Here is a 13,415-nt window from a genome sequence, read left to right on the forward strand (position 1 = left end):
GAGGCTTGTCTCGGGTCAATGTTGACTACCGATCCTAACGTTTATTATACTTAACGTTACATAATTAAAATTTATATATGTTCATAAAATTGCGCTGTTTTGTTTTAATTTAATATTCATCTGGAATACACTAAACAGAATTGTATTATGATTAGATAAGATGTATGAAACAGTATACACACATTATGTCTAATGTTAATCTATTCTGCGTAACACGTTATATGTGCTTAAAATAACTTTAATGACATGTAACAATAGGTATATAATATGTAGCAATTGCATTCATGGAGTAATGAACGGAATTGAAGGCTGAAAATGAACCAACGCTAGTACATGTAATTATATGCAAATATTGAAATTTGACAGAGAAGGTAATAACATCCAATAGTTACAATAGACATGAAAGTGATAAAATCATATGTGTGTCGTTTATACATTCAATGTAAGATATCAAATATTTCAGAAAAATATTCTGCTTATAAAATAGAAAGTAAAAGTGATATTACTCTCACTTACAGAAGAAGGGCTGCATAATATTGGCGCAATTAGCATTCCAGCAACTATTTGACAATCAGAAAAATGGTCAACATATATCGAAATTTCGAGTTTCGTCAGCCATTGTCCGGATTCCGGATATTAACCAATCTGGTGCTATAAAAGCTTAATAGTCACACAAGGCTACTTCCGTTGCTCTTGGTCGTTAAAAAGACGAAAAACTGTTCTGTGTTTGTTTAGTCATTTAATTTCCTGTCAGATTCTACGATATATTAACGTTTTGTCTGTATTTCAGTGATTCTGCCAGTCAGCTAGACCCCAAGGTACAGAGGGGGCTGTTTCTTTTCGCTGTGTCCAACTCATGCATGGATCCTATTGTTTATGGTACGTATAGCATGAATTACATGTATTTTGGTGTCTTGAAAGATGTATGAATTTATTACTATACACAAAGCAACGAGGGAATTGTCCATGAATTAATTAGTCGAATGAAACATTTATTTGAAGGGTAAAAACTGATACTTGTAATTAACTAATAATTAAATTTGTTACGAACGTAATACGGACTTTGTTTGATATGCTGGTACCTGTAATTGCTCTTTGAAATAATCAATGATTGTTAGTACTTTTGAGGTTCTTGTTCGCATGATAGCAGTTTAATTATACTAAATAGGGACAGTTAACGGGGTTGGGAATACAGTACTTTAATGCATTTAATACCTCTATCATATTATCAATCGCAAGGCTTCTTAAGACTGACTGAATAAACGATGTGCGTAGTTTGTTTTTGTTCTTTTCCCCTCTTTAATCCCTCGACCTCAAGATTTAATAAGCTTGGGCCTCGTTTTAACTCCTAACGCATTACTTTTATAAGTTACTTCCTTATAACCGTTTTATTTAATAACATGGGAATTATTCATTACTGTGTTAAACTGTAGCTGCAGGTCTGTAGCTTCAGGCCTGAAAAAATTCCGATGGACGACCTGGGATCTACAGTGCCACCTATTGGACAAATTATGTATTTACAGCGCAAAAAAACGCTCACTAGTTTTCGACTGATTAACCTTATTTATACGCAAATTCTGTGAAAACAATTAGTACCATTTAATTATTCATGCATTTAACTACTGATATCATCTCTTTACTTGCCTCTGATAATCTTTTAAACACCATCACCAGCCCTGTAAATCGAAGTGGTGCAGTTTGTTTACATATAAAAATGGCGACTCTCGATTTCGATGTAAATTTAACATACTTGATTTTCCGATGTCGGTAGCGCGTTCTAGAGAAAGTCTGAGGCAAGTAAAGTGTCGATATCACTAGTAAATTGCAAGTATAGTTTATTGATACTAATTGTTTTCACAGAATTTGCGTATAAATAAGATTAATCAGTCCAAAACTAGCGCATGTTTTTCTGCGCAATAGATATACAATTTTTTCATTGGGTGGCACTGTAGCTCCAAGGTCGCCCATCCGAATTTTTTCAGACCGGGAGCTACAGAATTGCAGCTAGTTAAACTGTTGAATATTCTTTTCTGTGTCTTTTCTGGGACATTTGTTATTAATGACCAGATCACACGCCTAGGTGGCAATTCACCTTCACCGTCCTCAAAAGCAACTTAGTGTCTGCACACTCTGATGTAGCTTAAGAAATCTCTCTTTTTATCCTCCCCCTCCCCTTCATTTTTCCTTTCTAGATGTTTTAGATTTGAGTTACCCTTTTCTTCCCTTTGTTAAATCTTTATGACGTATATCAGTGGATAGAGTTTGAGTGAATCCGGATGTCCGTATATTGTAGGGATGTTCACTACCACCTTCCGGCGGGAAACTCAAAAATGGGGGCGGTGGCTATAGCAACACTAAATAAGACCGAACCTTCTCCCTCCACACCCTGGATAGAGAACCTCCTCACTCTTCTCTACTTCTTCCTCTAGGTATGTTTACCATTAACTTCAAACGGGAGTTCGTTCGATGCTGTTGCTGCCTGAAAACTTCCTGGAAGCGCCACAAGCTCCAGCGACTTACCGGGAAATTCCAGACGTCCACTGGAGTCCAAAGGGGTCCGCTCTCACACACAGCCTCCAACAACTCCTGCCGTTCACTTCCGGGCACCAACGTCGTCAAGTTCTTCGATGACGCCGCCATTTGTGGAAATGGCGGAAGTCCGGTCTTGTCACGTGACTTATTAAAGCCGAAGCTGGACACCGGAAGTAGAAGAGCAAATGTGAATAACTTTATGAAAGTGAACCTGCCCGCCTTAGAGAAGTCAGTGACGATGGACAAGCACTGAACTCTAACTATTACAGTATGTTGATGTGATGTTATTTGTTGATCAATACAATAAAATACGTGTTTTATGGAATGCTTGCTATATTCATGCAAAATACAAATAAAGATAAAAACATAATAAAAAGAACAAGCTGCTTTGAGTGATTGTTGTGATTATAAGTTAATTGTCTGATGAGATGAAAAGTTCTGATTTATATAAACAGTTCAAACGCACTTGCGTTAATAAATTGATTAGGTTAGCAACAAAGTGACGTCATCAATTTAATAACAATTACTTCATTTATTTTTGTTATTATTTACTTATTGATTTTTAAAATTTCTCTTTTTTAAAACTAAGTTTATAAATTTGTTTGGAAGTATGCTGTAAAAATATTTTCCAGTCTTAATTTATCATTTAGAGAGAGAGGGGGGGGGGGAGATTTGGTTAAGAATCCTCAGTTTAGAGGGGTGATTCATGTATTTCATAATGGATAAGAAAACCAGTTGTGATCAAACTCGGTTCAAGGTTCAGTAGGAAAAACACCTTGAATCCAGAAGCTAAGACTTATGCGTTAGGCCTATATACACCTTGTTTGTATCAAATAAAAAGGGGAGGAATCTGTGTATGCATGTAAAGAAATGTTTTGACGTGAAGGGTTAATATGAAAGATTATGCTGCCCTTTATAAGAATGGAAAGCAGGTGCATGTGTCTTTTCAACAGAAAGGTGCTCTTACTTTTTGATTTTTTCTCTTTTTTCTATTGTCTTCGCTTCGATGTCTCCAGGATATAAATACGAAATGTAATGCCACGGAAAAAAACTTGCTTAATTTGCTTTTGAAGAGACGTGTGTTCAGACATTCTAGGAAAGGTTTCTTTATAATGAAATAAAAATTGTCTTTTGTCTAGACTTGGCATTTTCCTGTAGAATATTGATAAATGGATTAAAAATAGACGGACTAAAGCTGAAAACAACTTTACTAACATAATAGTGTACTTTTTTCCAGAATTTTCTTTTCAAAAATAATTCAACACGAATACTCAAGGGTGATTGCAATGTGATCATTACCTTTGGCATTATATTTTGAAATACTTTAGAATTAATTTAATTTAAAGGAAAGTTGTTCATTTTTATCTCAATCATATATTATGTTCCCTTACCCATTAATTACATGTAAAACACAACACAGTTTAACCCACTGCTGACGAGTGAAAGCCAGACTGCTGAAGTCTGGCAGCCTCAACACATAATACGGTAAACAAACTGTAATTGGCGTAGGAGATATATTCGCGAGGTTCGCAAGAGCCAACTTGTCGAGAATATTGCTCGCTGTTAACTGGTCTTTTAAAGTCTCTCGTATAAACGAAAATCCTAATCGTGATAAGTAGTCGCTGCAAACATATATATATGTATATCTGGTAAATCGCGAAATAAAGTCGCAGCGAATAAAGTTGGTTCACAGTATCATCTTGGTGACAAATCGAAAAAATCCGAAATCTGTTTGAAAATCAATATCATAGACGACTATAAACCACTCTCGTGAATCTGCTTCTCAATCGTAAGCTAAACAATATACTGGTATGTTCTTAGATTTTTTTAATGCGTACCATACATGTATATTGGGGCGAACTTATTTACGGATTTTGTCTGATTTTGATCGGATTGACAAAACGAAGTTAACAATCTTAAGTTAACTACTCCCTAACACGGGGTCTTTAATTAGAACCAATTTAACAGGAGCTTGGACTTTTTAGATGTAGTTGTGTCAAACAGTAATGTGACATAGACCTGTCTATTTCATTGTAGACTACGCAGCCATGGCGCTTTGAAATCAATAAGATTTCTCTGGCTTTTGAGCTAAGACTTGACAATCTGTGCCACACCAGCGACATGTTTAACTTGTTTTGATGCAAGAAATAGATAGTTACGTCATAATGAAAGTCCACTGTGTTAAATGGTTCTATACTTTTGATTCGCTTGATCGCCTCCGTTGATTAGTAAAAAATACCGGCGTTCCTTCAAGCTTCAGCCCATACAGAAAGAAATCTCATTATTTTCATCATTTTGATTAGCAAAATGCAAGGATTGAGGCACAATTCTTCGAGTTGATTTTGGACCGGGGGAATTTCATGTTTTAGTTTTATAGTCTGAAATATCTGACGTTTTTCTGGCTTTTTTAACGATTTTGATATTTTACTTGCCTAGCATGTAACATATCAAAATGAAATCGTTTATAAGGCTAAATATATACAAGTCTGTCCCAAAATATTTATGCCGCACGTTTTCTTAAATTGATTAAATATAAATACAAAAAAATGTACATCTGGGTTCATTCAATAATATAAACAACCAGACTGGAATCTACACGCCCTGTTTAGCGACTGGTCGAAATCTACAGCGGCTGAAACTGACGAGAAACAGACAGGACTGATATTGACACGCCCTGTTTATCGATTGGTCGAGACAAACAACTACGTAAGAAAAATGACGGACTGCACGAAATAACCATGATGATGTCAAACTCAAAGTCTCACAGGAAACGAATTGGCTGTTTCTTTTAGCTATCGTACTTATGTACGTTAACAGTAATTTAGTGAATTTTACTTATTCTTTACGCTCAATTACTTAATTAGTAAAAAAAAAGAAAAAGATTTTAACATAAACAATAAAATGTTTTCTTTAATGATTCATGCGGGTTATGAAGGTAGCGATCATTGCAGAAAAAATTTACATTGTATTTTTTCTGCAATGTCGCTACCTTCATATCCCGAATGACTCACCAAAGAAAGCATATTATTGTTTAAGTATTAAAAAAAATCCCAAGATTTCCCCTTGGAAACGCTCCCTCTAGGCTATCAGATTTTAATCCATGGCTAAAAATTAAAAAAAAATCTACGGGAATTTCCCACTGCAAAAGAAATGAAGGTACCCGGATGATAATTTTGAAAAATTGTGCGAGGTATTCCAAGTGACTTCCGAATGGAGAAAAGATGTAAACATTACCCATTACAAGCTTATCTTTTAAAAAAGATTGGTGAGCTAGCGCTGTAGCAATCATAAAACACAGAAGCAGATTTCTAAAATATTGGTTTAATTTTCTGAATCGATTAATTAACAATAGGAAGGCACAGTGGTGTACTGGAATTGTGCTGGAGTGGGGTCTCAATTTGAAATTGTGAATCTAGAGTGGGCTACACATCGGCAATGACATAGCTCATTGGCTGTGCCTTAATCATAATGTATCTCCTGTAATTTCAATTTCGAGATGAATTTTTTCAGGAACCATTGGTACTGTTTTTTAACAATCGTATCTTCTCGGGCCTTTCCGGCAAGCTCGGAAAACATATCCGAAGTTGTCTTCCGAACTTGAAGGAATTTAAGATAAAGCTAGCTACATGTTATTTATTATAATATTGAAAATAACTTTGCATTATAAGACCGAAGCTACTGTTACTTTTTGACATTAACGATAAAACACAAAATTTCACGTGAAGATGATAAAACGAAATTAAAATGGTACAGTTTATCTACAGTAGTACAGTATTCCCAGAATCCCCTACTATGGAGTCGAGCATGCGTATTCCAGTGAAAAGGACTAACATAGAGCGCTAGCAATAAATCTAGCTTCGTAAGATGTCGTTAATCTCTTTTTTTCCGGGTGAAAAACAAAAATGTGTCAATGAACATATCTTAGAAATTTTCCCCCTCATCGATTTCAATTGCACTTCCTTATCAGGTATGTGTATTTTTATTAATAATCGTCTAAATGTGCGGCATAAATATCTTGAGACAGAATTTAGGAAAACGTCAGATATTTCGGAATAGTTTTAGTTTGACTGCGCTTTTCTTTTATAAAAAAAACCGAGAACTATTCTATGTATGTGCATCAATTCGAATGCATGTATTTGAACAAAAAATGTTATAAATACAAAATAAATTTTTATCTTTGAAAAATAAGATAATTTATTGTTGATATTCCCTTAACTTCTGAATTCTATATTTCCATTGACCAATACAAGTACAATAAATATTATTACGCTGTACACCAATGAAATTTTATTTATTCTATAGAATTATTCTGTATAAGATTTCTTCTACTTGACTTTGTATTTGGGAGTCTTTTGCTGAAATCCTTTTGAAAATTCACTAATCGAAATGTATGCATGAATTTAAAAAAAAAACCACATCAAATTATGCTGATTTAGCTGCATCGTCGGAGACCCAAGATCGATCTCAACGGTCGGTAAGGGGAGAGGTTCCCGGAGGTAAGGGGAGAGGTTCCCGGTGGTAAGGGGAGAGGTTCCCAGTGGTAAGGGGAGAGGTTCCCGGTGGTAAGGGGAGAGGTTCACAGTGGTAAGGGGAGAGGTTCCCAGTGGTAAGGGGAGAGGTTCCCGGTGGTAAGGGGAGAGGTTCCCAGTGGTAAGGGGAGAGGTTCCCAGTGGTAAGGGGAGAGGGGAGAGGTTCCCGGTGGTAAAAGGAGAGGTTCCCAGTGGTAAGGGGAGAGGTTCCCGGTGGTAAGGGGAGAGGTCCCCGGTGGTAAGGGGAGAGGTCCCCGGTGGTAAGGGCAGAGGTTCCCAGTGGAAAGGGGAGAGGTGGTAAGGGGAGAGGTCCCCAGTGGTAAGGGGAGAGGTTCCCGGTGGTAAGGGGAGAGGTTCCCGGTGGTAAGGGGAGAGGTTCCCAGTGGTAAGGGAAGAGGTTCCCGGCGGTAAGGGGAGAGGTTCCCGGTGGTAAGGAGAGATGTTCCCGGTGGTAAGGGGAGAGGTTCCCAGTGGTAAGGGGAGAGGTTCCCAGTGGTAAGGGGAGAGGTTCCCGTTGGTAAGGGGAGAGATTCCCGGTGGTAAGGGGAGAGGTTCCCGGTGGTAAGGGGAGAGGTTCCCGGTGGTGGTTTAACAGCTAGGGGCGTAGTCTCATTTCAAAATTGGGGCACTTTACAAAATTTTGGATCGTGGTAGGAAAGATAACTCTGGAAGTCTCAACTTGCACTATATGATATAATTCAGGGCTAGGGTTATGCAAACATGTAGCTCTCTCCTGATTTTTTTTTTTTTTTTTGGGGGGGGGGGGGTTAAAACATATAGTAAACATCAGAAATTTAAAAAAAAATCGGAGAGAGCTCCATTATTGCAGCTACTATTATAAAACGCGTACACAAGGATGCTGTTTATTTTTTTCTATCGCACAATATGGGTTATCAAATTACTACGAAACTCTATTTAATTTACATTCATAATCGAAAAAGTTGAATATGACCCATTTATTTATTTTGTGAAATGTACGTGTCGCTTTTCAGTTTCGCTGTCAGAACTTAATTATTATTAAAATATCAAAATTAAAAGATACTAAAAAGACAATCCTCTATACATTTATCATAGTGGCCAGTGGGATTGAGCTTTACATAATTATATGACATCAAGTGTTTTCCATATTACATGCAAGAAAAAAGTATATAATTTCTTTAGATGTTGATAGAAAAAGTTCATTTATTTTATCCACAACTAGCAACTTGTGATTAATCCTCGATGTGAATTAACACAGTGTGATTAGTGTTACTGTGAATTTCTATTTGAGTTTATGTACCCTACCAAGGTAGGGTTTCAAAAATAAGTCTATAGACTCATTTTATGTTCCTCTCCACGGAAATCTTTAGTAAAAGGCGAAAGATTTAAGCGTGGATTGAAGAGAAACCAGAGTACCTGTCATCTGGTTTAATGAACCTATATAGTCTAATAAGAAATCAATTTTAAAGTTTTTAAGATTAACTACCAAAATATATCTTGTTTTTATAATAACCCTAACAATTAATTTTAAAAAGAATTTAACTTAAGATTTATATTAATTAAATATGTATTCTTGTATATTTGTAATCTTTATATCATCACTATTAAATCTATAAAAACCAATAAAAGGGTTTAAATAAGAATTATACGTAAGGGAAGTAACTGCGGTCAATGCCCTGGCGTTACATACATACTAACTACATACCTGAAGTAAGATTAGGATTAAATGTTAACCCCCCCAGCATTGGCCCATCGCCTGGAACAGGTACTCTTATTATGACTAAACCCTCCCACACCTGACCTGAGATTATTCTACAACCCTGCCTGCTCTTAATCAACTTTATTTATTTTTCTTGTAAAGGGCGGATTACTTTTACATGTACTTATATGTACATGTATATTTAATCACTGATATTCATTTTATAAAATAAAATAATCGTTATAATGAGAATTTTTACATTGATTTTTTTTCAAAGTATAATATATTTATAACAAGTTATTTTTTTCTAATAGACTAAATAATGATCGTCACCGCTATTAAAAAAGAAGAAAAAGAAAGCGAATTTGTCGGTAACGAAAATATACATTTTAAGAAAATTTTATTCTATAACAGGCATGTACCAGCCGCTATTTTAAAATTTTACATCTGATGCATGCAATATTTTATCTATTCAAACTCTCCGTTTTATCTACACAATTAACAGGTAAACTGCAAGAGCCTCACAGCTAGCATGGTTTACGGTCCGCTGATTAAAATATTCCAATGACCTATAAATGTAACCAGCCAATCGAATCGCGCATAACATAAACAGTTTTGCCCAAACCGGTGAAAAATGAATGAGTAAGAGAGCCTGCAGTGGTTTGAGGGCCGCGCTGTTAGAGAGAGACAGGTATTTGTGGGACTGAGCAGCGAACAGGAGACGGAGAAACAGGTAAGAATACTCCAACAATGTACTAGTCCCTCACAGAAATCACAGGTGTACACCCAGCGATCCGGTCTCCAAGTCCACAGATTGCTGAATCGATAGGTGGTGGACGTCTACTTTCACTTTCCCGGTTTTTCTTTGTCTCAGTTTTTGTGTTGGTGCATTTCTCTACAAGCTAGGATTATAGAAGCTCTTACATAGCGTCTGTAGTGTGTACTTTCGCCAGATCGATAAACCCATGTCTGGGGCGAGGAGTGCGGAATTAATAATTCAGTGATATAACAGCTTTTTATCTCCTTCGCTTTTCTGAAATGGCGAGATTTCTTATTCAACCTGGATTAAATTCAGATTTCACACCAACACTCAGACTGCCTGTGTCTGAGATAGATGGTATTAATGTTCATAGCAATGTCAAGTGGAGACAGCTCTCAACTCATCACAGGGAACATTGTTTCAATCATTTTATAACTGGTACATATGTCGTTGAGGGGGTGTTGTTCGTGCTCAAACTACAAACCATTGTCTTTTTCATTCTATCTAAAAGCAAAATGAGCTGTATTTTTTAGAATTTAATTTTGCTGCATAAACCTTCTAGAACGATAAGTCTGCATGTAACTTAAACTTTTATGATAAATAGGATTTGAAAACATGCATCATTAATTTTTGTCAAAAGAAAGATTCCTCTATTAAGTATAGCAGATCAATTTTTGTACAGGACAATTATTATAATTCAATTTTGCTCCAATTATATAAGGCTTCTTGACGGCTTTTTTCCACAAACATATGGCTCATAGAAATTTACAAACCATGATATTTTTTGTCATTTTAGTTGAAAATAACATATTTGTGAAAACAAATTACACATGAAAATTGCAGCTTATATATTGCTTTAATTAGTAAAATTCACCAAAAAACAGCTGTGAAGATGTCACAGCCTTTTCTAGCGGGCGTATTCATTACAATTTGACAGCGTGTTGTTTTTTCAAAGACTGAAAATTGATGGTCTATTATTCTTCTTATAAACAGAAACCATGACAACAGAAAAAGAGGAGGAAGAGAAAAGACTGGAGGAGAAAATGAAAGAGCTGGAAAATGATTCAGGTAAAACTAGGGACAATATGAGTCGAAAAATTAGTATATATTCCTGGAAAAAATGGTTTTGGTAAAGCTAAGGAGGACCCATTTGCGTATGAATCAAAATATTCCTCAAAATGGTTTTGATAAAACTAGAGACCATAACAATTAAAATAACCCGGAAAATTGTTAAGGAATATATAGGAGCCAGATTCATATAAATTAGGTACCGAGTGAATGAAAATATTGATTGAAACGAGTCAGGTGTACAGTTAGGTTGTACATGTAGGTGAGTATGGGTCGTCAGTGAACAAAATTGCTTGGATGAGGAACTTTAGGTCTGGGTAAACTCTGGATGAAAGTTACAGCTGAGCCTGAGGATTCCGCTAAATTAAATTATATTCTAATAAACAAAGACAGTGCCATCCTTGGAAATCCATGGCTAGTCTCTCAAACACTAAGTGACCGTGGACCAACTAATGAAACTTGGTCATCATGAATAATAATCATATTTCAACCATTTCAACCACCAATTAGGAATTGCTTCTTCTTGTCGAGAGTAAATAGTAACAAACTGAATACCAGCATAATAAAATACCAAAAAGTACTGATGACATTATAGATAGTGGGACAAGTAAGTTATTAACTCTGATGGGCCAAATAAAGATTACCCAATACTGGTCAAGGGTATTTACCAGACCCTGTGCATATAACGATTAACTGATTTGGTAAATTGGGGTAAATCTGCATTGAATCAGACATCTCCATCAGATCTGAACAACCTATTAACATTTAGTCCTCTCGTCATACGCCCAGAACACAATGGAAATCAGACCAATATATCTATTCAGATAGTGAAGTCATTCAGATAGTGAAGTTATTCAGAAAACAGAGGTATATCCGACGGGAAATCCGCGGCCATTGTGGTAGAAAATTCGATTTACCTGTGTTTACCTGTCCGACACCTTAGCACAGGTAACACCCAGACCCCGGGCCACAGAGACGTTAGTAAATTCCCAGCTGGTCATGTTAGGTCACGTGTGAGTGAGGCAAGCAGAAAAGTTTGATAATGAGAAATGATGAAACAGGGCCTCAGTTTGATGATGGATAGGTACATGCCTGTCTCCTGACCCGCCACTGGATAACCCCGTCATAAAATTCACTCTTGCAATTTATCTGTTACTTTTACTGTCCAATCAAGATAAAACCCTTTAAAGCTGTATTTTATCTTGGCGATTTGACGCCAGCTTTTGTAATATAGGTGAAACATATTATAAGAAGATCTAGCAGTATCTTCTTATGAACATACATACTTATTTCGGTTGTTGCCATTTCAGGGTTTAACCAACCAATGGAAACCGGAGTGGTGATCCCAACTCCTGACAAAAACAATAAGAAGAACCTTGTCTTTGACGAAGAGAGATTCGAGGACACCTTTCTGAAATGCTTGATCTGTCGAGAAACGTTTGACGAGGATGAAAAGATGCCAAAAATGTTGCCATGTCACCATACATTTTGCCTGGATTGCCTGAAGCAGATGTTCCGAGTGGAGGGCGAGTTTCGGCGCAATCTGACGTCAGCGTTTCGTAGCATGCCCGTGGCTGTCAAAATATCGTGCCCGACTTGTCGGGAGGGACTTATTGCATCAGAAGCAGAGATTTTACGGCTTCCAAATGATCACACAGTCCGCGAACTAGTGGCGTTCGTCAGATGCACGGGGAAGCCGGATGTCGCCTACTGCAAGAAGCACCAGATGCAGCCGCTGAACTTTTTCTGTGAGCCGTGTATCACCCCCGTGTGTAGGGATTGCACCGTTATTGACCACAAGGAGAAGAATGGGCACATCGTGATGAACGTGGAAGAGGCCCTCCACAAGTACGTGCCAGTCTTAGACGAAACTTTAACAGAGATGGAAAGCGAGGAGAAGACGCTCCACGACAAGCGGATGGCTCTAGAGAAAGCGTCCGACAACCTGGAGCAGATTCAAAAAGAGCTCGGAGTCCAGATCAGACAAACGTTTGACCGTATCCGCGACGCCATTGATGAGCGGGAGAGGGAACTCTACACAGCGGCGGAGCACGAGATCGACAAAAAACGTCAGGAGATCTCAGACCAGCTAGAGTTAGCTTTAAATCGTGAAGAGACTTTCAAATCGGAGAGAATGAAATTAAACACTGCCAAAGAAACAAAAAACATTGCTGCCATGTTTTCGAACCATCAGTCGGCGCGTGAAGCCCTCATGGAGAAGGTTACAGTTCACGGTCCTTCTCGCGCAATTCGAGATTTCGCCGTGAGCTTCCAGTTTAACAGTCGACAGGAAAATAATATCCGGCATTACATCTCAAATTTTGGTGACGTCACGTTCAAGAATGCATGATCAAGAAAAAACCAAAGAATCTCTGCGAGCTTTTCAATCCAATAGAATTTTGCAAACAAGGCATAGAACTCATGTAATTGTTTGATGAAGATTCAGTTAACGAATCTTCAAAATGGAACAGTTTGGTTCAATATCATATACCTTAATTGAAGTAAAGAGTTTATCTTGTTCCCTTAAGTGCGATATTTATCCCAATCATAATTTATATTTTCAAATTTAAAAAAAAAGACATATATGATAATACCTTTATTTATAATCGTTCAATGACGAACGATATGAATTTTTTTATGCGAGTAGGGTTAAATAAATTCAGACTGAATTCTTAATTATTGGTGGTGAATTGTGTATAAATTGTTGCTTTCTTTGTCACGGACTGTGGCGATGTTATAATATTGATTTAATAAATCAGCTTTTACCTTTCCATCAATATGTTGTTAACGAAAGGCATAAGTTAAATGTTTCTAACTGTGATCATCCAATTGTTGGTGAATCTAGATC

General features: G+C 36.9%; 3 protein-coding genes and 1 non-coding gene across 7 annotated transcripts in view; 2 read left to right on the top strand and 2 right to left on the bottom strand.

The window, feature by feature from the left end:
• Positions 1–2,914, top strand: part of LOC128178389 (adipokinetic hormone/corazonin-related peptide receptor variant I-like) — a 44,798-nt gene extending 41,884 nt beyond the window's left edge. For 2 of the 3 annotated variants that reach the window (XM_052845525.1, XM_052845524.1), the window contains exons 5-6: positions 791–879; positions 2,430–2,914. In XM_052845525.1, the coding sequence (XP_052701485.1) occupies positions 791–879; positions 2,430–2,785 (445 nt within the window). In that variant the 3' untranslated portion in view covers positions 2,786–2,914. Of the gene's footprint in view, positions 1–790; positions 880–2,293 lie in introns of all 3 variants that reach the window. The other variant, XM_052845526.1, reaches the window with a different exon arrangement.
• Positions 2,915–6,996: 4,082 nt separating this feature from the next.
• Positions 6,997–7,991, bottom strand: LOC128176979 (uncharacterized). Its single transcript, XM_052843486.1, has 2 exons — positions 7,986–7,991; positions 6,997–7,656 (listed from the first exon to the last, which is right to left on the bottom strand). The coding sequence occupies exons 1-2, from the start codon at positions 7,989–7,991 to the stop codon at positions 6,997–6,999; spliced, it is 666 nt and encodes a 221-aa protein (XP_052699446.1).
• A 347-nt stretch (positions 7,992–8,338) lies between these two features.
• LOC128179107 (U5 spliceosomal RNA) lies at positions 8,339–8,456 on the bottom strand. The gene has a single exon (XR_008243040.1). It is a non-coding gene; the product is annotated as a U5 spliceosomal RNA (small nuclear RNA).
• Positions 8,457–9,314: 858 nt separating this feature from the next.
• Positions 9,315–13,383, top strand: LOC128178618 (tripartite motif-containing protein 59-like). 2 transcript variants are annotated; one of them, XM_052845867.1, is made up of 3 exons: positions 9,315–9,472; positions 10,493–10,567; positions 11,878–13,383. In XM_052845867.1, exons 2-3 carry the CDS (start codon positions 10,498–10,500, stop codon positions 12,915–12,917), a joined length of 1,110 nt encoding a protein of 369 aa, XP_052701827.1. In that variant the 5' UTR covers positions 9,315–9,472; positions 10,493–10,497; the 3' UTR covers positions 12,918–13,383. The 2 variants fall into 2 exon arrangements, with proteins under 2 accessions (XP_052701827.1, XP_052701826.1); XM_052845866.1 differs by lacking the exon at positions 9,315–9,472 and adding an exon at positions 9,768–9,937.
• The last annotated feature ends 32 nt before the right edge of the window (positions 13,384–13,415 follow it).

This window comes from Crassostrea angulata, chromosome 3, assembly GCF_025612915.1.
Source record: "Crassostrea angulata isolate pt1a10 chromosome 3, ASM2561291v2, whole genome shotgun sequence".
In the NCBI taxonomy this organism is placed as follows: Eukaryota; Metazoa; Mollusca; class Bivalvia; order Ostreida; family Ostreidae; genus Magallana; species Magallana angulata.

Excerpts from the sequence above, each read along its gene's own strand:
- LOC128178618 (XM_052845866.1), top strand. The coding sequence starts at position 9,778 with ATGGCGAGATTTCTTATTCAACCTGGATTAAATTCAGATTTCACACCA. Across the intron at positions 9,938-10,492 it reads TTTCAATCATTTTATAACTG|AAACCATGACAACAGAAAAA; the intron begins GTACATATGTCG and ends TCTTATAAACAG. Across the intron at positions 10,568-11,877 it reads AGAGCTGGAAAATGATTCAG|GGTTTAACCAACCAATGGAA; the intron begins GTAAAACTAGGG and ends TTGCCATTTCAG.